General features: G+C 42.8%; 2 protein-coding genes across 4 annotated transcripts in view; one reads left to right on the forward strand and one right to left on the reverse strand.

Moving 5' to 3' along the window:
* Positions 1-6: 6 nt before the first annotated feature.
* ORC2 (origin recognition complex subunit 2) lies at positions 7-16,957 on the forward strand. The gene is made up of 16 exons (XM_017728277.1): positions 7-339; positions 703-846; positions 1,129-1,215; positions 2,144-2,233; positions 3,545-3,576; positions 4,815-4,872; positions 5,764-5,948; positions 6,557-6,655; positions 8,123-8,232; positions 11,017-11,149; positions 11,542-11,638; positions 12,818-12,964; positions 14,136-14,307; positions 14,594-14,655; positions 15,355-15,473; positions 16,082-16,957. Exons 1-16 carry the CDS (start codon positions 312-314, stop codon positions 16,166-16,168), a joined length of 1,650 nt encoding a protein of 549 aa, XP_017583766.1. The 5' UTR covers positions 7-311; the 3' UTR covers positions 16,169-16,957.
* Positions 16,958-18,517: 1,560 nt separating this feature from the next.
* The window catches only part of NIF3L1 (NGG1 interacting factor 3 like 1), a 10,958-nt gene continuing 7,620 nt past the window's right edge, over positions 18,518-21,855 (reverse strand). For 2 of the 3 annotated variants that reach the window (XM_017728292.1, XM_017728284.1), the window contains exon 6: positions 18,518-19,397. In XM_017728292.1, coding sequence (XP_017583781.1) covers positions 18,877-19,397 — 521 coding nt within the window. In that variant the 3' untranslated portion in view covers positions 18,518-18,876. The remainder of the gene's footprint in view (positions 19,398-21,855) is intronic. The other variant, XM_017728297.1, reaches the window with a different exon arrangement.

A 21,855-nucleotide genomic window follows, 5' to 3' on the forward strand; every position in this document is an offset into this window, starting at 1 on the left:
CTCTCGATACGAGCTCCCCCCGCAGCAGCGTGTACCGGGTGCCAGGGAAGCGGCACAGGGAGCTGGGGAGCTCTTCGGGCCTGACGCGGTTAAACACTCGCACAGTCAAAGCGGAACGAGGCTCCAGGTGCTTGCTATAGGAGTGTTTTGCAGCAGTTCTGACAACTTTTAAGGTGGGGAACCTCTGTGGAGATGCTTAAAACTTGCCAGTACAAGGCACGGAGCATCCGGATCAGACTTCACTGCTGGTCCTGCTTTGAGCAGAAGGTCATGCAGACGGTCTCCAGAGGGGTCTCAGCCTAAATTCTCCCATGAGTGTACTGACAGCCTACAGGCAAGGTATTTTCTAATTGCTCCCTTTCTCTAGGAAAGATAAGGGTTGACAAGTACCATCCCCTTTGCATGCAATTTGATACTGTAACGCGTGAGTCACTGTCATTTTTCCCAAACTGTGGAGATGGTGATCGCTGAAATGGGGGGTCTTGCCCTCATGGATTGCAGGAGCCAGCATTTGTGGTGAAGGAGGGATGAATGCCTGTGGGGTCAGCTACTGACCAGCTGTTGTTTTAGCAGGACATCTCACCGTTGAATTTGTTTAGTGATTTGCATAATAAGAACCTGGTGTCTAAGTCGGGTGGTTGCATACTACTGCAGTAGAAATAATGAAACAGCACGAGGTTAAAGCTTTTGTTGCAATTCTAGGTACTAAAGTACGGAAGGACAAGGCTCAGCTGAGTGTCAGTATGAAGAGATTTGTGAAGAAGCTTGAGAGTATTTCCGATAACGAAGCTCAGGAGATCCTGGAAGAGAAGAGCTATGTTGCTGCTCTTGGATTGTGTGCCCAAGGTATTAGCAGGGGAAAACCTAACACAGCTCTGACTTCAGGAGATACTTGCAGTGTTAGGGTTGTACAGTGTTGGTGAAATTGCTTTTGAGGGCTCAGTCTGCTCTGGTTGTGCTTGTGGAAAAAGGTAGAAGAGAAGATTATGATTCTAGGATTTTATTATGATATTTGTTTTGTAACACCTGCAATATAAAGCCAAATAGTGAAATGTTGCATTCCATCTTCCTCAGGTTGGGAATATTATCGGTTTTTAAAATAGCTGTGAGTAACATTTCTTTTCACAGATCCAGTGGGAAATGGCTCAAATATAAGTGGTGGTGAAGTTTACTCATTCCAGACTCCCAAACGCTCCAGTAAAATGGCAGAGCTGGGTATGTTTTGCTCGTATTTTCTCTGCGGGCTTAAGAGAAGCAAGAAGAAAATGGCAGTTCCAGAGAGGGTGGACTGTTTTGGTTTAAATAAGATGTTTGAGCCGTGTTGTCACTGTTTTTTCTTACTTGAAGAGTCTTTGTGTGTCCAGCACCATACGAACTTCCTTAGTGTTTATTTGTCACAGCTAATGATGCATCCTACAAAGGATGATCAGAGGGAGAGGGATCGTTCTACTGTATCACTATACAGAAACTGGTTCTGGTACCTCTTAGTTTCTGCTGTGTCTTGGGAAGTTGTGTGTTTCCTATCTTATACCTCCTTCTGCAGCAGGGTAGGTTTCACTGGTGCTCCCTCCTGGAGCCCTGACTCAGTTTGGAAACTGAGGGAAGTCATACAATGACAGCCTGTTAGTCTCAGTGTTGTTCCATGGAATAGGCTGTTGGTCATACAGTGCTAGGGACTGTTAGCAGGATATGGTGACCTTTCATATTTAGATCAGTCACTTAGCTTCAGCTTGTACTGATAAGGAGAAGACACAGGTAAATAGTTCCTCCTGGGGAACTGATGTGTTCGCTATATCTGATGATCCATTATGTCCAGCTGAGCAGTCTTAAAGGACTAAGTGAGCCTGATCAAACCTTGCTCTAATTCAAAGACATGTGGTCTCCCAGGGAGCAAAAAGTGCTCTGCCAGTGCATTGGCCATATTTGTAAAATTAATTAACTGATGAGCTCAGCCTTTGAAAATCTTTGCTGAGGATTACAGCCACCATTAGAAAAAAATAGAAATATCTGGTTCACTTCCTGAAATAGCTAGGGAATTAATATGTAGAGAGCATTTCAGGTCTATGGCTCCATTTCTGACTAGCCAGAGCTGGAAGTTTTGTACCTGACATGTCCTTCCTTCCCCTCCCCCTATTTCCTACAGCCTCTGAATTAGCCCAGACACCAGAACAGAAGGTGGCACCTGATCACTCCAAGTGCTCTGAGAAGATGGCCAAAACCCCTCAAAGCAGCAGTAAGTCCTGTGATGGTTTGGAGAACTGGAACTGAGTGAATGGGGATTATGTTTCTATTTGGGTGGTAGAGTGGGTGCTTGAGTTCCAGCTTCTGTCATGCTTGAGTGTTTTAGTCAGGTTAAAGCCGTAGGCTGAACTATTTAATGTGCATGGCCTGTGCTTCACCCGGCTGTCAGGTCTCTTCTTCTGTCCTGCTGCTGTAGAGGAAACATGAACTTCTTTCTCATCTATTGCTGTGACGTTTAACAACTTCCTCTCTGTTCAACAGAAATACTTGCGCTTGAGAGAGTTATGAGCTGGGCTGGTGTGTTAAACACCAATTGGGTAGGACTGTGTGGGTGTTCATGTGTAAATTCATACTTTATTATATAATATTTAATACCTGGTGCTGCAGGGAGAAATACAGATGGGAGAAGTCAATGCAGGGCAGCACTGGCAAGAGCATGTGCATTTGTGCTCAGAAATGGAGTCTGATGTGCTCAGGGAGAGAACATTAGCTCATTTTTCAGCCTCTTTCCTCCTGCTGGAGTCTCTTCCTCTTTCCTGGCCTCCCAAAGCTGTGACCACAAATTAAAAGCTGCCTTCTGTGGTAGTAACATTGACTTTTGTGAGCTGATACAGGCAGGCTGCTGGAGCCACCACAAACTCAGAGCCAGAATGCAAAGAATAAATTTATTTTTATTATGTTCCCGAAGCAGCACCTGGGCAGAGGCACATGAGTGGAGATGTAGGCACTTAGTGGAGATGCAGGCACCCTTAAGATTGGTCCAGTGCTAGAGAATCACCAGCCTGCTGTTCACACTGGTTTATCAGTGGTTTTGTACATGTGTGGTTTTCCCCCATGCTGTGATCTTCACTGTGTTCTGATCTTCTCTGTACCAGGGCAGGGCGCTCAAGCCTGTCTGCTAGGGTGCCTCCAGGCCTACCAAGCACCCACGTTATCTATACACAGATGTTTTACTTCTCAAAGCATACACAGGGTAAACAGCAATAGACATGGTGTATCTTTTTTTCTACGTTGCTAGTTGAGTCTTTGCTATCCCCAGCTGCGTGGTCACTTGAGCGTATTTACAACTCTCCTTGCCAGTCTTCTACTTCTAACCCATTCCTCTCAGCAACTCTCTTTGTTCTCTCCTTGCCTACCTGTGAGGAACTAGAGGCTTCCCTCACAGGATTAACCATCCAGGGAGCTGATACTCTGGTGCAGTGTACCTTGGAATAGTGAATGCCTGTTTATCTAATGGACCACCTTGTGCCGCCATGTTGAAAATATGCAATACTCTGTACAATGCTGTTTTCTTTCTTTTCAGAACGTTCAAGTTCAAACAAAGTGCAGCAGAGGGTGAGTGATGACTTCACATTGTTTGGATTTTGTGTCTGGGTTTTTTTCCCCACTTGAGAAACTTGAACTGGCCAATTCCTACAGTTTTGGAAAGAAAGGACCTTGAAAAGCATAATCCACAGTAGAGATGTCTCTTCTATTCCAACCAGACAGGAGTAACTCAAGTGAGAACCATTAATCAGGACTATGGGGTTGGGAGTCAGTGGGCAAATAGTAGGTTTGACAGCTTAATTAGCATGAGTGGAAACTACTTCCTTGAATCACACAAGTGAGGATGCTAGACAACCCCCTAATACACAGTTAAACTCATAGCTTTCCAGTTTCTCACTAAAGGAAGAAATAGCCCTAATTGTAAGAAATGCTGTTAAAACAGGAGTTCAAGAGCTGCAATGCTGTTCAGTTTCTTACTTACCATTTGTTTATAAAAAATAAATTGGGATAATGGGCAGATGTAAGTTGATGTTGTGTTTCATGACACTACAGAGAGATACAGTCCAGAACTGCCAGTTGTGGCTATAGAGTGAAAGAGTTGGCTTTTTAAAATGGTACAGCATCATAGCAGAAATGTATGCACAGCTTTTCTGGTATAAGGTTCCAGGATGAGATACACCTGAAAAAGACATGCTGTTTGGGGATGCCATATTCACTCCTTGATGATTTCACATCCACTTTGTCAGGATCAACAAAAGTGTTTCCTAAGTATTGCAGACTTGATCCAGTGTCTGAGTCAAACATGTGCTTTACACATGGGTAAGGAAGATGTGCCACTACGACTTGATGAGCCAAGGCAGCTCTGGTTCCTTTGCTGTACTTCTTCTGGGCTTAGTATCCTGAGTGGTCTTCTGTCATTCTAGTAGTTGTTTTCATAGAGGACTTCCAGATGACTTTGAGTAGACAGCATGATGTGGAAAGTGACTGCTGTGGGGACTGAAGCATTTCCAGTTTTTCATTGCTTTGGTTGGACTCTTCTGAGGAGCCAAGATTGGCGCTGTGGTTGGAGGTTTCACAGTTTTCTACCCTCCATCTTGAGGTTAAAGAATTAAGCCCCTTTTCGAGCTTGATCCTGTCTCCCTCTGAATGTCAAAATAAGAACTCTCCATACTTAACTTTGTCTGCTTTCCCAATTTCATGTGGGCTGAAATAGTTTGGAAATGTAACCTGTCTTTGCTTGGCAGAGGGCTGTTTAAAGGAGAGAGATGTTTCTTCTTCTAATGCATGTTTTTTCTTTGCTGTTCCAGAGTAAAAAGAAAGAATTTGTGTCCACCACACCTTGCAGACTCAGAAAGAGACTAGCAGGTAAAGATCAGCCTTTGCAGTCAGCTCTCACAGTCAGTGAAGCACTGTGTTCAAGGGAGAGAGTTTTCCTGTTGAGCTTCTGTCTGTGGTAGCAGTGTGACTAAAACAACCTGATTCACGCTGCAGAGAGTGTAGAAATGTCCTTAAGGAAATGTAGGTAGACCTTCTCCCTACAACTGATTGCTGCTAAGGTGAGGAGTTGGAAGGGTTAGAAGCACCAAGTTACGGAACTTCAGTAGCATGATCAAAAGAGACAAAACTTTGAGTAATTGAACTTATGTTGACATTTAATGTGGCCTAATTGCTTGAACCAGGCATAAAACTTTTTGATGATGGCTGGGACATCCATGTCAAAGTATTTCCAGTAACCAATTGGCTAAACGTGCTCAGAATGAATGCAGTGGAGAGTTTAGTACATGGTGTTCCATCTTCTATTTCTTTTGTGTTGAGAGACCAAGACTGAGCCAGATTTTGTCGGTGCTCTTCAATTCAGCAGTGCTAACAGAGGTATCTTTCTACAACTTTGTTTTGCAGAGTGTGACATAGAGGATACTCAGCCTGCATAATTGGCATTTGGGAAAACTGACATAGAGATGCTAAGAGAAATAGGGAATTCCATTGTCCATTTTTAGTCTCTTTCTATGGTATGATTATGTTTCTTAGCTGGTATCAAGGTATCAAGCTTTACTTAACAATACTTCGTGATTCTAGAACTGCAAAAGAAATTGCCATCTGTGTTTGCAGTTCTCCTAAGCATTGATTTTACCTTTCTGTGAATATATTTAGGATTCATGTGCTTGAAAAACATCTAGAGAATGTGTGTGAGATGGTGCAAAAGGAGTTCTGTGTAAGAAGTCATTCCTAGCTTTTAACTGTAAAATTATGCTCTAGCTCCAGATCCCTATTTAGAAAGTGAGAGTGAGTATTCAGCTTCTTGCTCAGAGGAGGAGGATGAGGAAGATCAGAAAGAAGTCAACATTGTTTTATCAAGTCAAAAAACTCCGGGAAAAACTAAGGCTGCATCTACACCTCCTCCCAGAAACAGCCTAGCGAAAAAAATTAAGGATCAAAAGATGGTGAGTGTGCGAAAATAAACCCCTGAGCTAGCAAACATGAAGGGATCTATAGTGACAATAAGCTGTTAGTGACCACACCTGACTGTGGGGAAGAACTGCTAAACTCATTTCAGATCAGACCAGCTGGGCTGGCCTTTGCTGTACTTTTGCATAATCCCTGTTGGACAGGCATCATGTGAACCTGTGTGCTAATCCAGTTTGTAGCATTAGCAGCTTCAGAAGGAGAAGTCTAAGACGTCCATGGAGCAGGAGACCTTGTATTGAGACAGGATGAAGAAATTGATTCCTGTAGCACCAAAAGGAGCACACATTACTGTTCTGGCTTGGTGTTCAGCTTAATTGTCTTACTTCCTTCCAGCACCAGGGATCCCCACACCACCTAAGAATTACTGTTATGTTATTTCTCTCAAAATCTCTTTTCTGCCTCTCTCTTGAGGAAAGAATCATCTGACTAGGTTGGCTTTGGCAGAATGCTGCTATAGAAGCTATTTTTGCAAATATCTTCTGTCTTTCTATTCATCCTTGCTTTATGTCTCATATTGGCCATCTTAGGGAGAGGGTAGCTTGATAGCAGGAGGAGTGTTGCTGATCTTGCTGTCCTTTTGTAGGGCAACCTGGTGGAGGAATACTTTGAAGCTCACAGTAGTTCCAAAGTGCTCACTTCAGACCGAACACTGCAGAAGTTGCGGAAAAGACGATTGAATCAGGTACAGTTCATAGTGAATCACACAACTCTCACAGTTCTTGATTTCTTTGATGAAGATTTTCCTCATCAAAATTTCCTGATATTGCTATTTTCACTTTATTTCTGCTGATTACAGGGTCAGTGGTAACACTGATTTAGGTAGCAATTTAAGCAGTATGTTTTCTACCACTTCTCTGAGCAGGGACAGTGCCCAGTTGTTTGAACCTGGGACAGTAGGGATAATGCAGGGAGAAGGCACTATCAGGTGAGCTCACTGCTGAAAGCTGCAGTTACCAGAAAAAGTTTAAGTTTGCTTTTGGGGGAGGAAAAGAGGGAGAAGCAGAATTGTAGAGATTTGCTTTAAAACATCATTTTTGTCAATGAAATGGTAGGGGGAATTACAAACTGTCATGGCTATTTATGTGTAGAGGAAATCAAGAGAGCTGATTTCATCTGAACATTACTGGGTCAAGCCACTTGCAGAACTGGGACAGCTCTAAATGTTGTCGCCTGGTTTGTTAGATGTACTTTGTCCCTTCGCAGTTTCTAGGAGACAGGAATGGTCTAATTGTGCTGACTGTATTACTTTATTTTTCTCCATATGTCACTTCCACAAGACAGTTCAAAGCAAGCAGTTGTACCCTACAAGGACAGGTGTTGGGGAATTGTGTAGAATACCTGGAGCTCTTGTGTCTGTGACTGCTTTTTATACCCATTTGTGTTTTAAAAGATGGCATATATGCAGACTGCCTGATGCCTGTTGTTGTCTGGAGTTGCTGCCCAGAGAAACATCTGGATTCTTAACAAGTTCTTTTGTAACAGCTCTGGAAGGAAATCAAGGCTTACAGTGTTAAAGCTACTCCTGGCTTCAAAGTAGTTGAAGGCTTAGCAGTTCTGTCTCTCAGTACTTTGTCTGATACATTGCAGTTGCCTTTCCAGTGTAAACTGTCTTCTACTGCAAGGGAGTGGGAAGCAAAGCTGTTAAAATTGAAGAGGAGAGGCCATCAACTGCAAATTATTTCCTTTCGGCTGAATTTTTTTTTTAGATGGTGGGGATTTTGAGCTTTCTCTTGTAGTGACAAACACCTGAACCATTGCTAAGCATGTTGATTGGAGCCTTTGTTCCCATTAGCAGGGATGTGATGTTGTATCTTCTTGGTAAAGTGCTTGGTGCTGTGTCTGTCCATTTTTCCTGTAGTGGTTTTCCCATACTTGGCAGGAAGAGAAAAATGCATGCTGTGGGGTCTGTTCTAGTCCTAGTCTAGCTGCCGTTTCCCATACTTAATCTCTGCTTTGTGTGTCTAGTAGCAAAACTCTGCTTAGGGGGGTCTTCAAGGGAAGGAAAAAAAAACTAACCATAAGCTGAGTGCACTGACAATGAAAACTATTCTGTCTAGATAAGGGAGCTTGCTAGAGGGTGTTTTAAGGACTCCAGGTATATCTCTTGTTTCTTCTCAGCTTTGAATGACTGTCATCTTTCTCAACACAGCAAACACTGCATGATCTTTTGAAAAAAGCTCCCCTTGCCTATGCTGCTGAAATTAGAGACCTTAACCAGCAACATGAATCCTTGTTTTCCAAGTGGATGCTGCAATTACAGTAAGTATCCAAGGAGAATCACTGAAGAAGCTTAGTAAAAAGGCACTGCCAATAAACTTGCCCTCATGTCGGTAACATTGTGTGGATGAATTAAGGAGCATCTTTTTTTCTTTGCTTAATTTTAAAAGTAGGTGACATTATCTTAGTTCAGTGCTTCCTGTAGACCAAATCAGATCTTATTAACTCCTTGAACTGAATGCCTGAAGTGCAGTGAAGTTGCCTTCTACCTGGCTAGTTTGCCTGTGCCTCTCTAAACCAAGCTAGAGGGCACTCACAAACAGGGAATATGAATAATGAAAGAACAGGGAAAATGAATCGTGAGAAAAGTGTCCTTTGTGAGGAATCATTTTTGTTTACAGCAGCAAGTTAGCAGTGAGTACCCCACCACCACCATCTTCAGTCTGTGGCTGTCTCCAGTGGTGTAGCAGTTAACTTTAAATGCTTGTGGTACCTAATGATCTGGGCATGAAGAACCTTAATGCTTTTAGAAACACTGGCAATATAAATTTTTTTTGGCTTTGTGTGTATCTTCATGGGAAGGAGAAAGGTGAACATTCAGGAAAGCAAATGGAACTATAGAGACCTTGTGAGATTCTGAAGCACCTTAAAGAAGGCAGACCACCAGCTCTGAAGTTAAGTGCTGAGGCTGGAGCCAGTATTGGTGAGGAGAAAGCCCCTTGGGAAGTGTTTGCAAGGGAGTGGAGTTTAAGGAAATTTGTGGTCCCTGAGGAGGGACAGAGAGTATGAAAAAGACATCAGCTTTGAAAGTTGGAGAGTTGCAAGAGGGGGAGTTCTCTGTGGCTTGGTGATCTGGGCAAATGATTAGAGATGTATGTGGCAGGACAGAAGGAACAAATCCCTAGATGACAGTGAAGGCAGTGACAGCTGTTGAACACTTTGCCTTTGCCCAGTGCTATTTGAGTAACCTGATACTCTTCTTTCTGATCAAGATAATGCTTTTCCTGCTTCTCAAACCTAAACAAAGCTTTGTGATTCCTCTGATAACCCACCCCTGAGAGTAAAGACATGCTTAAGATTCAAAAATGCTCATTGGTCGAAAGGAATGACAGAAGCCCGAGGGTCCACAAACAATCAGAGAGTTTCATTAGCAAATCATACACTTGGCATGGAAATTGGTATGTTAGTCCCTGACCTACTATATAGGCACACGGCACTGGGGGATAAAGGGGCAGGGTGAAGGGAAAAGAGAAACTGAAGAACTTAATTTAAAAGAGGAGAGATTAATTAAAAAGCAAAAAAAAGCTCACCAGCCCTTGCTCCACCACTGAGCCAGCTGAGGGGATGCTGATCCTGGATTCAGCATTGATCCAGGTGATTGATCCAGCTGTATTTGTTCAGCTGATGAGATGTCCAGGGTCTGAGGGGCACCGCCTGGACTTGTGCAGGGAGGTTGCCTTTTTATGGACAAGGTTTCTCTGCCCCAAAGACAGGTTTCTCCTTTTCTATGCTAATTATTTATGTACAGTCTGTTCTTTTAGACCTTTCTGGAAATGGGCCAGGGGGCTTTGGAGGTCTTTGGTAGTCCCAGTCCCACCTTATAGTCCACGTCCTCTTGCTGTCAGTCATTCCTGTGCTTGCACTGTACTTTGTTGTTCTTCTTCTCATGGAAAAGTGCTGCCTTATCTCCACCTGGGCCCCCTTCTCCAGCCAAAATTTTCCTCACAGTGTTAGTACCAGTAGTCCTTGGTTATTACCAGCAATTCTTATCTGTTACTACTTGGTTGGCTTCACAGGCACCTGGCTATTGGTGTTTGAGACATACTGTCAGCCAATTACCTTCTGGGAATTGAGAGATCAAAAAGATCTCACTCTGGACCAGTGCTTGTAGTGTCAGAGAGTGGGCTTTAGTATGCATCAGCCCCCCATAATGGAGAGCTCAAAGGGTCTCACTTTATACCACTTTTATAGGGACACAAGACAGTGGGCTTTAGACAGAGTAATTTTTTCATCCTGGCCACAGTTTGAGTCAGTAACTTTCTTTGAAGGTTCAGCAACCGAAATATCAGGTAAGAAAAGGAAGTTTTATGGCTGCTCATTAAAAAACGGGTGCTCAATAGACAGTATTAGTTCCTGGGAACAGACAGTGTTTCTGATAAGCTGGAGAGGTGTTTAGTCTAGATGCAGTTCATCAAGGCTGAGGCCTAATGAGCATTTCCCGTATCATAGGGATGATAGAGGCCTGAGAGAGGGTGAGAGATGCAACTGAAGTCAGCTTTTCTGGGTCTCTACAATTCCATACCGTGCTCTCTATGCTTTCCTGCCTCTTTTTCTGTGGAACAATTAGGATAAGAAATATCCATGAGTATAGAGTAATTTTGCTTTGAAATTGTGCCTGAGGATCAGAGTGGAAAACCAGTATGAAGACTTGCTTTTTTTTCTTGTAATTACTGTGACCTTTAGTAAACATGTAATATAATCACTGGTGAGGGGATCCATGTGAATGTTGATTACCATTTCGTACCTGAAGTTGTAGATCTGGTATTCTGTTCGTAGTCAATAGCATTTTCTTCCATAGATATTTTGCTAAATTTGTGAACCTCTAGACTGCTAAAATGTTTCTTTTTCTAGGATGCATTTGCCAGGTTTCAGATTCCTTGTAGCTAATCTTATTTATCAGCTGTAAGCTTAAGGTAAGCCTGGAGTTGACAAAACGTGAAATTTTTAAAACCAAGATTGCAATGGATCATTTTGCCTAATGAATGTATGGACCTAAAACCAGACTTGCGCTTTTTTGATTCAGTGTATTTGCTCACTTTTCTGCAGTTTGGGTTTCAATGTTGTGCTTTATGGACTGGGCTCAAAGCGTGATCTGTTGGAGAAGTTTCGTACCTCTCTGCTCCAGGATTCTGTTCACCTGGTGGTTAATGGATACTTCCCCAGCATCACTGTGAGATCTGTAAGTGTGGGAAAAGCTTGTGGGTTTATGTACTCATCCTGTGTTACAGATACCTCTAGAGTCTTTCAGTGTAAAATGTTACGGAAACCTGCTCCATCCTGTAGCAACAGACTCTGAATGAAGAACAGTTCCTCTGTCTTTTAATATTTGAAGAAATTATCCCATGCATTTTCCAAGGATTCCAATACTTTCTGTCATTAATAGATATTCACCACTCTAAAGCCTTGTTTTATGTCACTGTTTTGAAAAGGGGTATAATTTTTTTGATTATGTTCGCTGTTTTAGGGCTTTTATGGTAAAAATCAGATTGTCTCTCACAAGGCATTCAAAGGCAGATTTTCTGCACTTCAGTGTCAGAGCCCTTCATAAGGAGCTCCCATTCTGTTTTTCAGATTCTCAACTCCATCACAGAGGAGGTTTTGGACCATACAGGGACCTTCCGCAGCCCCCTTGACCAACTTGAATTCATTATTAAAAGGTTTAAAGAAGGTAAAATGATTAACTTTGTGCACAAAAATGTTAGAGTCTACTTACTGTTAAGAGAGCCTGGACATTTTCTTTCCTTATAATTTTTATACATGCAAGTTACAGTTTCTTAGTGTATTGTAGCTAGTGTACTTTCTTGCTTGTAATTTATGAAACATATATGAAAACATGCATGCACCAGGAATGTATGTGTACATACATGTGTAACAACCCCAGGTAATCTGTTACCACAAGACAGTGTTTTACAGCAGGACAGCAGGTTAGAATTGATTTCAAAAGCAAAAAGGTATTGCCTCACAGAACGCTTGCTGAATTATTTCTGAATGTCTGCTTCACTGCCTCCATATTCATACACAAATTGCCATAGAATCTTAATTGTGCATGGCATTAGTGTTTCAGTGTTTACATTCTGTTTTTCATCATTACCTTGTGAGTATTTCTTGTGTGACTAAGGTAACAGTAGTTCCCACCTGAATGTATGTATGTATGAGTGTAAGTCAGTCTTGCAGTACATTATAGCTGATCTGACTGATTTCCATTGGCCGGCAAGTATGTATTGATTTGCACAAAAACTAGTTACAGTTCTAGGACTTTTTCTGGACTCAGGAAACAGTTGTTCCCTGGGATAAGTACAGCAGCAAGAAGCTAGCTGGAAATTTTACCATCTGTCATTTGCATTATCTGAGCTAGGTCTCTGTAACTTTTTTTCAGAACTTGTTAAAATTTTCAATGAAGTTACTATGCTTTGGATCCAACCTTGAATAGAAAATGCATTTTTACTGTGAGGAGGAGCTTAAAGATCCCAGTTGTGTAAATCAAAAGCAGCTGAAAAAACTGTGCTTAGACTTCCATTCTAAAATATATTTCAGTGACCTTCAACTGCAAAAAAAAATCACAGCTAAAAGGAGAATTCCTGGTAAAGCTGTGAGCAAGTGGAAAGTGGATTATAACAGAAAAGCTTAAATTGAAAAAAAAACCAACCCTGTAACTGTGATGACAGTGAATTGAGAAAAACCCTTTTAGGTGCTCAGAAACACCCAGTATAGGTTCAAACTAAGCTGTACAAGGAAGATGATACTGGAGTGATGGAATAGATTTGTACTGTGCTGCACTGGGAATGGGAAACCAGCCTGTGTGCAGTTTCTTTGATTGGTTCACTGCTGTTTTTTTCTGACCTTGCAGATTCATCTTTAGAGCTCTATGTCCTCATTCATAACCTGGACAGCCAGATGTTGAGAGGAGAAAGAAGTCAGCAGATCCTTGCACAGTTATCCTCCCTGCCTAGCATTTACCTCATTGCTTCTATCGATCACATCAACGCTCCTCTCAGTGAGTTCCCTTGGGCCTGATCTAGAAAAGAGAAGGATCTGTGTTCTGCTTTGGGGCTGCTAAGCATGTTTCATAAGTTCATGTATTGCTTACTGTGTGTTGCCATTACTTAGTATGTATTACTGTTGATGTGTAGAACAGATCTGTTGATGTATGTATAGTCCTGATTGGGAGTGTGGCTGTGCTGAACCAAAACTGTATAAAGACACTGAGAAATACCACTAATCGTAATATACAAATAGACTCCAGGCTTTTGGCACCCTTTGATTTTAGGAACTTAGTGAACTGGAGATTGGATGTTATGTCTGTCATTGCATCTAAACAATTTTCTTTTATCAGTCAGTGTTGTGGGCAAAATGGGAGCTTTAAACAGTTTATTAGAGAAGCCTTCTGTTGAGCCAGGAGGTGCAGAAAGGACCCCCTTCCTTTCTAAACTCCTTCTCAGAAAGGATTTGGGTGTGGCTGGAACCAGTCTTAGCCCCAGACTTAGTTGCTGGTTTATGTTAAAGGATTCTATCGGTGTAATTGAACCTTTGTCTCACAGAATTAAGGATGGCAAAGCAAATACACTTAAATAAATTACTTACTTATATTGATTATGATTAGACTAAGAGATCCTAATCAGAATTTACTACACAGTACAGGTAGCAGTAACTGTTAGTGTAGTTCACTCTTTTTGAAGCACTGTTGAAGCAGTTATATTAAAGCTAGTAAAAACAATACAAGTAGAGATTGATATTACTCACCCATACCAACAACCATGGGCAGATATCTTTTGCTCAGCCTTTAGGAGTTACCTTGAGGGGCGTCCCCACTCAAGGGAGGAGTCTGCACACCCTCTGAGAAGAATCTTGTTTGAGCTATTTTACCCCCTCTCTAGGCAGAGCATCCAGCTACTGCCAGAAATTGTTTGCATACTCCTGACTCTGGAAGGAATTATAATGTATCTATGAAGCTGCTGTGGAAAAGGGATGCCTGCAAATGTTTTGTTGCAGAGAATTTATCTTAGTGGAACTGCAGTTATCAGGGTCTGTGTAATGTGATTTTCACAAGCATACATTGTTTCCTCAATCCTACAGCAGAACTACGTGCATTTTAATATTGCTTATTTAACACCTTAGAAAACATAAATCTCCCAATTTTGTCTGCTCTTTCTTTTTTCTCTGTCTAGTGTGGGATCAGGCAAAGCTGAGTCTTTATAACTGGCTTTGGTATGAAACAACCACATTTAGTCCTTATGTGGAAGAAACATCTTATGAGAACTCACTTTTAGTACAACAGTCTGGATCTTTGGCTTTGAGCTCCCTAATGCATGTCCTGCATAGCCTCACTCTCAATGCTAGGTAAGACACTCTTACACTTTACAGGAGCACTTGCCAAGGACCCAGTCCTTACAATCTGTGTTTTCTGATAAGAGTGTTCGAGATGAAGATGGTAGGACCTGGGTTCCAATTGATTGGTTACTTTAATTTAATGGCATTTGGGTAGCAAACCTTGTCCAGTGATGAGGTTCACAACCAGGTCTTTGTGCATAAGGCAAAATTAGTTAATATTTTCTAATGGTGGGAATTTTGGGTTGTTTTTTTAATTACTATTATTTTGATTTTCCCCTTTCCTCCTTTCTCTTAGGGGGATATTCAGACTGCTTGCTCAGCACCAGCTGGAGAAAAAGGACAATCCGTCTTATCCAGGTAAGTACCCACCTTTTCTCATCTGTTTGGGGTGTTGCTGTTCACAGCATCCCTGAGTTTTGGTATACAGGTTACATCTCCAGCAACAGAAGTGCTGGGACAGTTGGCTCAGTGAGGCTCAGTGTCATTCTAGTGGCACTGTGTCTGACTCAGACAGGAAATCAATGGACTGGCTGGTCCTGAAGGACTGCCTCTTACATGCTTAGACATGACTGAGACCATTCCTGGGGAGCTGTGGAGTAAAAAAAAATTAAAATGAAGACTATGAATTTGCATAACTTGCACTTAAAGGTGCTATCTAAATGACTTCTGATGTACCCCTGCTTTCTAGGATACATGTGGAATATTCTGTCACTGTCTGTATAGGTGTTGCAGTGGTTACAAATAACATTTTAATGGTAAAGAAAGCAAGATAGAGGAGTTGGAAATTAAGAGAGATTAACCATTTTAGGAAGTGCATTTAAAGTGCTGTTAAAATTCCATTAGGCAGCAGGGTGACTGGAATGTTAATTCCAGCTGTTTTTCATTAATTACTGAAGTATTACTTTGGCTGTATACTTGCACGAGCTGATGTTACTGTAGCCACTGTGGTCTAAGCCAAAGCAAGACTTTCAGGTGGATGATATGTGGTGTTATACCTGGAAAAACCTGACAATCTTACTACTTCAGTTTCTTGTTCCTCCCTTTTTCTGTCTCCAGGGCTGTCTTTCCAGGACTTTTACCAGCAGTGTCGGGAGGCTTTCCTTGTGAACAGTGACTTGACACTCAGGGCGCAGCTGACAGAATTCAGGGACCACAAGCTCATCCGGACCAAGCGGGTGAGTCCAGGGAAGAATTCTGGATGTTCAGCCACTTCAAGTAAAAAAGATGCTTACTTGCTACTAAGTGAGGCTGTATTGTTTTAAGCACCTAGGAACTAGCAAGGGGCTGAAATTCTGTAATTGCAGCTCTTTCCATGCCTCCAATTTGTCAACACCCTTTACATGGATAGAGGGCTGTAGAAACACAGTGTGCTTTGGTTATTCAGCAGCCTACATATCTTCTTCTTGAAGACTGTGAGAAGTAGCGGACTGTGGAGCCTGCCAGTCTGCTTCCAATAGTATTACCTGTATTCCGTAAGGAAAGAATGCAGACTTGTCATAATAATGGAGCAGTATAGCAGTACAAGATATGGGAACACTGTGTTGAGGAGCTTTGTAGTGTCAGACAAGCATAACCCAGCAGAAGATTTCTCACTCAGTGACTTTTCTCAGTATTTGTGCATTGCCAGTGTTGCTCCAGTGAAATATTCCAGGTTTTCAGTAATTCCAAATGCTGTCCAGATGTCAGCCAGACTGCATATAAATGCTAGCATTGCAGTGCTGTCTAGTGGCTTGCCTGGCACTGTACACTGGTGTTAACAATGTCTTTGCATGTCTGTTCTCAGGGAGCTGATGGTGTGGAATACTTACTAATTCCTGTCGATGACAGTACCTTGACTGACTTCCTAGAGAAAGAGGATGAAGATGTGTAACATCTCTGTGTCCTCAGTGTCTACAGCAATTGCTCTCAATGGTTGCTGGAGAGGGGCCTATGCTCAGGTCTCTGTCTCCAGCCTCACAGCTGCTGCACTGATAAGTAATAATTCTGATGAATCCTGCTCGTTGTTCAACTACTTCAGGTAGTTTGGAATGATGACTTCTGTAAGCAAGGCCTCTCTTGCACTCTAGTTGGATTTGTCTGCTTTGTCTCTTAGCTCAGACAACGCCTCCTTCCTGTCTGTGCAGCCAACCTTACAGCCAGAAAAACAAACTCAGTGAGACTGTGCCTTCTGCCCTCTACCTCAGCAGACATGAGGGTTTTATTGGAGCAATTTACTTGGGAAGGGCAAATCACAAGGTGGTCAAGAGCTTTAATTTGTACTAGTGGTGCAACTTTTCTCAACTGAGTGCTATCCAGTACTCCTTTACCATTTAGACAAAACTAGCTTCCAGTGTATGAAGACAAGATTTATAATGCTATGAGACCTGCCTTGACTGCATGAGGAAAGGAGAATATTGGTGGGTTTGGGATGCTGTGGGTAACTTAGTAAGTTCTGGCAATGAAATTGAAGGACTTGCCCCAAACCCACATCCTTTTATAAGATTTAGATAATGAAAGTTATGATGGACTCAAGTTATTGCCTGCTACTTTTCAAGGTGCAGTCCAGGAATATGAAGGGGCTATGAAGCTCTTTTGTTTATTTTTTTAAAGCTTGATTGTATATTTGTATTGTTTACATCAGGAGTGTCCACTGATACTGGAGGAGGCCTTAAATGCCACTTAAAAGAGGAGGCCTTAAATGCCACTGGATACTGGAGGAGGCCTTAAATGCCACTTAAAAGCTCTCCCTTTTTTTAAGCCCTTAGAGGTTGGGAGACTGCCGAAGTTTGACATATTTTCTTCAATTCTTTTTTTTCTCAGTTATGTGGGAGGAAGCTGTATAGTTCCATCATCCATAGTCTGCCAGCCAGACTTCAAGGGACTCTGTATGTCTAATATTTGGTAGCTGTGTTACAGCTCAGTGTTTTAATAGTTCAAATCAATCAAATAAAGTACTTTATTAATTTTCATTAGCTTGTCTTGTCTTCCACAATCTTTTTATGTTATAGGAAGATCAAGATCCTTGTGGCAATTATGCAAAATCTTCATTTTCATTGTTATGTCAAATATCTGCACAGAAGATTTCAAACTAGTTAGTAGAAATATTTTACATAGTTTCTTATACCAAAATCAAGAATTGTTTGCCTGCCTTTTAATATCAGTATATAGCTTTTGAAGAGAACCAAAAGATCCCATGGAGTGATAGGTACCTCATCTGCTCCTCACTGACAGAAGCAAGAGGGATGTATGGCCTGATTTTTATATTAGAAACCCAGAGCATCTACTTACCCTACCAGCAGCTTGATTCTTCATATAGGTCCTTTACTTGGGAAAGAAGAAATTACTTCTCAATTCGCAGCATACTGAGGTGAATTCATGGATTGGTAAGAATGATGACCTTTATATAGCCTAGGTAGCTTCAGATAATACCACCAGTCATCTCTTTCCACTTACATTTAAGTGGAACAAGACATGCAATTATTAGATAGAGACATTGCTTGATGAGCCACTTTTATTAACTTAAAAGGATAGTGCTAAGATCTTTCCAAATTTCTAATAAAATATTTGTCATCCAGAGATGGTAGGGTATGATACTGTGAGATTTTTTTTTCTTAAAAAAAAAGTCACAACAGAAAAAACTAACTTGGAAAATAAAACTCAGTGGTGAAAATACTACTTGTTCAGTTTTAGTAATCCTGTAATTAAAAAACACAGTTACAGAAACTGTTTTTAAAAGAAAATAACAAAGGCACATGAATTTACAGCTTTGTTAAGGAATTGAGTTTTAACCTTCCAAAGCTTTTTTTAATTGAGAGTCCCTCTATTGAAAAGCCTTAAAGGTGCATTAGTGGTAGATCATGCAGTTGAATTACTGGAACCAACTGTCGCTGTTACCCCCAGAGACCGGCGAAATCACGACGTAAGTCCAGGTCAGATGATATGGCCGAAGTGACCTTGTTTAATCACCCATACCTTTTATAGCATGATTCGCAAAAGAGAAATTACATGATTGGCCTATTGACTCACCACCTCCCAAGGTGATAGGTTGAGCAGTAAGACACCCATTTCCAAATATTATTCTTAGAGAAGGAAAATAATTTTCACAGTTCTCAAAACAACTTGCAGGTGTAGAAATGATTTACATTCTCTTAAACTGTTGTCCATCCAGTTTGCATGAGAATGAAAGCTTTCACGGAGAAGCTGTGAGAAGCTGGATTTCTCTAACTGCTTTCTTATGAGAAGGAAAAGTTTCACAGGAAAATTCCTCTGCTAGCCCTTGCTAGCATCCACAATTCCCCCTTTTTGTTTTAAAAGGACTGAAAGGTCACGTTTGTAATCCTCTCTGGGATCCCGTGCAGCAAGGAGAACAAACACAGCATAAGGGGTCTGTTTAGTAATGGCCAGTTACCAAACAGAATCCAAACCAGATACCACTTTAAAGCAGGCAGAGGGATTCTCCAGCAATGCCATGAGAAATACATCTAGTGAACCCAGCTATACATCCAGTCATTAATTCTGAATAGCCTTAAGGGCTCTGTATTCTGCGTAACATTCTGACTCCATAACACAAGAAACTTAAAATTCAGTCTCTGTTAAAATTCAGTCTCTGCTTGTAGAAGGACCAGGCTGAGGGTTGACATCCTGGTCATCATCTGAAGAATCATTCAATGGTTGATCTGCATTCTGGTCATCATTTGAGGGTTGCCTTGGAGGTTGCCTGTTCTGCTTCTGGTGCCACAGGTCAGGGAGAACGCAGCTCGCAGGTAGCCATCCTACCCCAGTATCTGTGGAAACGCAAGCATACCCACGACCCCAAGCAATGAGCTTGTGTGGGCCTTCCCACTTCTTAGTGAGGAGGTCCCGTACCCAGACTTTCGCTCGAGGCAGGTGCATCTCGCCTGCAGACTGCAATGAGAGAAAATGATTCAAAATAACAGGATTGTTTGAATTTGCTGCCACCAGGATATCATCCATGTAATGGTAGCAGCATGCCTCAGGAAACTGCTCACGGACTCCGGACAAAGCCTGAGCGACATACCATTGGCAGATAGTCGGGCTGTTCTTCATGCCCTGAGGTAGAAGCTTCCATTGATACCTCTTTGCAGGTTCAGCATTGTTAACTGCAGGCACAGTAAAAGCAAATTTTTGCTTGTCATTAGGATGCAAAGGAATAGTGAAAAACAATCCTTCAAATCAATGATCAGGATTTCCCACCATGGTGGGTGAGGGCATGCCAGGTTGCAATGACCCCATATTTCCATCACTGCATTGACTTGTCGGAGATCCTGCAACAACCTCCATTTCCCTGATTTTTCCTAATTACAAAACCAGGAGTGTTCCAGGGACTAGTAGAAGGCTCAAGATGCCCCTAATTGTTCCTGGACTAACTGGCGAAGGGCAACTAATTTCTCTTCTTTCAGGGGCCACTGAGGAATCCAGATGGATTTGCGTACTAGCCACCGCAAAGGCAGCATAGATACACTGCGCCTTTCAGCGCAGCGGCCCCCATCAAAAATTCATCCCAATCCGTACCCCCCAGGCTGCCAACACATCCCACCCCCAGAGGTTAAGCGAAGCTGCAGTGACATAGGGCTGAACCAGAGCTGCTTGCCCCTCTGCGTTTTTCACCAGCACAGGGTGTTCACTTAAATAGCTCTTTGTGGTTCCTCCCAACCCTGTGATGGCTGACCCCACAGGGGCCAGAGGCCACCTGGCAGGCCACACAGAGAAGGAGATGATGGTCACATCAGCATCCGTGTCGATCAAACCTCGGAGCTGGATCACGGGCAGCTGGGCATTTGGCAGGCACAGGGTACATGTCATCTGCAGCGCTTGGCTGCAGATGGGTCCCATGGATCCAAAGCCACCATCTCTGCAACTGTGTTGTTCTGCTCTAGGAACACATGACTTAAAGGGCACAAGTTGAGCAATTCTGGTCTTTTCAGGAATAGTAAGAGGAGGGGAGGGTGTAGAAACCATAGCACAAATCTGACCTGTATAGTCAGCATCTCTAACTCCTGGGTGTACATGGATCCCCTGAACGGTAGTACTAGACCTACCTACGAGCAATGCACTCAGGCCTTGCCCTAGGGGTCCATGTGCATCCAAGGGAACCCTATAAACCCGAGTGGAGTCTAAGACGACTGTTGCTGCGGTATGTACATCCACCCCAGCTGAACCCTGGGTGCTGGCTGCAAGCTGGCTGAGTATGCCTGCATCAGAGGAGCCTGGGGAAACATTTGTATCTGAGCGCAATTTCCCCATGCGCTCCTTAGCGAGTTTTTTCCCTGGCGTACCAGGGATCAACCATGTCGGTAGATGTGGTCTGAAGAATGACCTGGCCTCCTGCATCGCTTGCAGTGATCAATCCTCCTGTTTTCCTTCCCTGTCTTCTTAACCTGTTTCTGCTTTTCCTCAACCTTAGGTTTCTTTCTTAGTCCACCAGACTTTACTTGAGGAGGCCGCAGGACTGCTGCTAGAGCAGACTTATATTCTCCAGATCCCACCTTAGCACAGGCATCAACCATTTGTGCTACTATGGGTTCTCCAGGCAAAGCATCCATGATCTTTCTGCATTCATCATTCACATTATCTCTTGCCAGCTGCCTGCACAACATCTGTCTCATGGTGTCATCCTCTACTTGCTGTTCTAAGGCTCCAGCAAGCCTTTCTACAAAAGAAAAAAGTTCTCTTTCGGCCCCTGAAATACCTTCGTATATCGCGTCTTTGGAGCAGCTGTATCCAAACTTTCTAGCAAAGCTGCCATGCCAACCTTCTGAATTTGTTCCAGGATCTGGGGATGCCAGGTAGCCTGAACATCAGGGTCCCAAAATTCATTGATCCCCAGAAAACCATCCACAGGAACTAAACGCCTGGGATCAGTTTGAGGCAATTGCATATTCCCAGCTACGGCCTTCTCAGCCAACCTTCTCCCATTGGCTTCAAAAACTGAATATTGTATAGGCTGGAATAAAACCTGACCTAAATGTTTAATATCAAATGGAGAAAGCAGATCAGTATTCAGCACTCTAATTACCTGCATGACTTGAGGGGAACTTAATCCATACTGAGCAACTTTATTCTGCAAATCCTGGACCACCTCCCAAGCAATACTCTCGTGCTTGTCAGCCTGGCCTGAGTTAGGAGGAGCTTTCTGCACTGGGAAAGCCTGGACAGCACCCTGTGTCGCCACTAGCTGGCTTCATTGTTGCATCTCTTTGATCTTCCTGCATACTATCATCAGATAAGGCAGCAGATCGCTCAGGTGCCGTCTGCCCAGCAGGCATCCCAAGTCTTTCCAGCACCTCCCAAGCCCCGTCTCGCAAGGCACATCTTTTAATCTCTTCCCAAGCCCGTCTCGGATTTCTGGGACCGAGAGTGTCATCGCAGCCCGGAGAAGCACAAGGACAGCTGCGAACTCGCTGCATCGCTCGCTGCAGGCGCCGCTCTGCCACAGACTCCCACCGGGAAGCGGACGTCTCCATAGCAACGGAGCTTATCTCGTCATCCAGGGGTGTTATCAGCCAAACCCTCTGGAGACTGGCACAGCAACTCCGGGCCAGTAGACGGGGTAACTAC

Source organism: Corvus brachyrhynchos, unplaced genomic scaffold, assembly GCF_000691975.1.
Source record: "Corvus brachyrhynchos isolate BGI_N302 unplaced genomic scaffold, ASM69197v1 scaffold370, whole genome shotgun sequence".
NCBI classification, from domain to species: Eukaryota; Metazoa; Chordata; class Aves; order Passeriformes; family Corvidae; genus Corvus; species Corvus brachyrhynchos.

Coding starts and splice junctions, on each gene's coding strand:
- ORC2 (XM_017728277.1), top strand. CDS start 312: ATGAGTGTACTGACAGCCTACAGGCAAG. Junction 2,234..3,544: donor CAAAACCCCTCAAAGCAGCA/GTAAGTCCTGTG, acceptor CTTTCTTTTCAG/AACGTTCAAGTTCAAACAAA. Junction 11,150..11,541: donor CCAGCATCACTGTGAGATCT/GTAAGTGTGGGA, acceptor TCTGTTTTTCAG/ATTCTCAACTCCATCACAGA.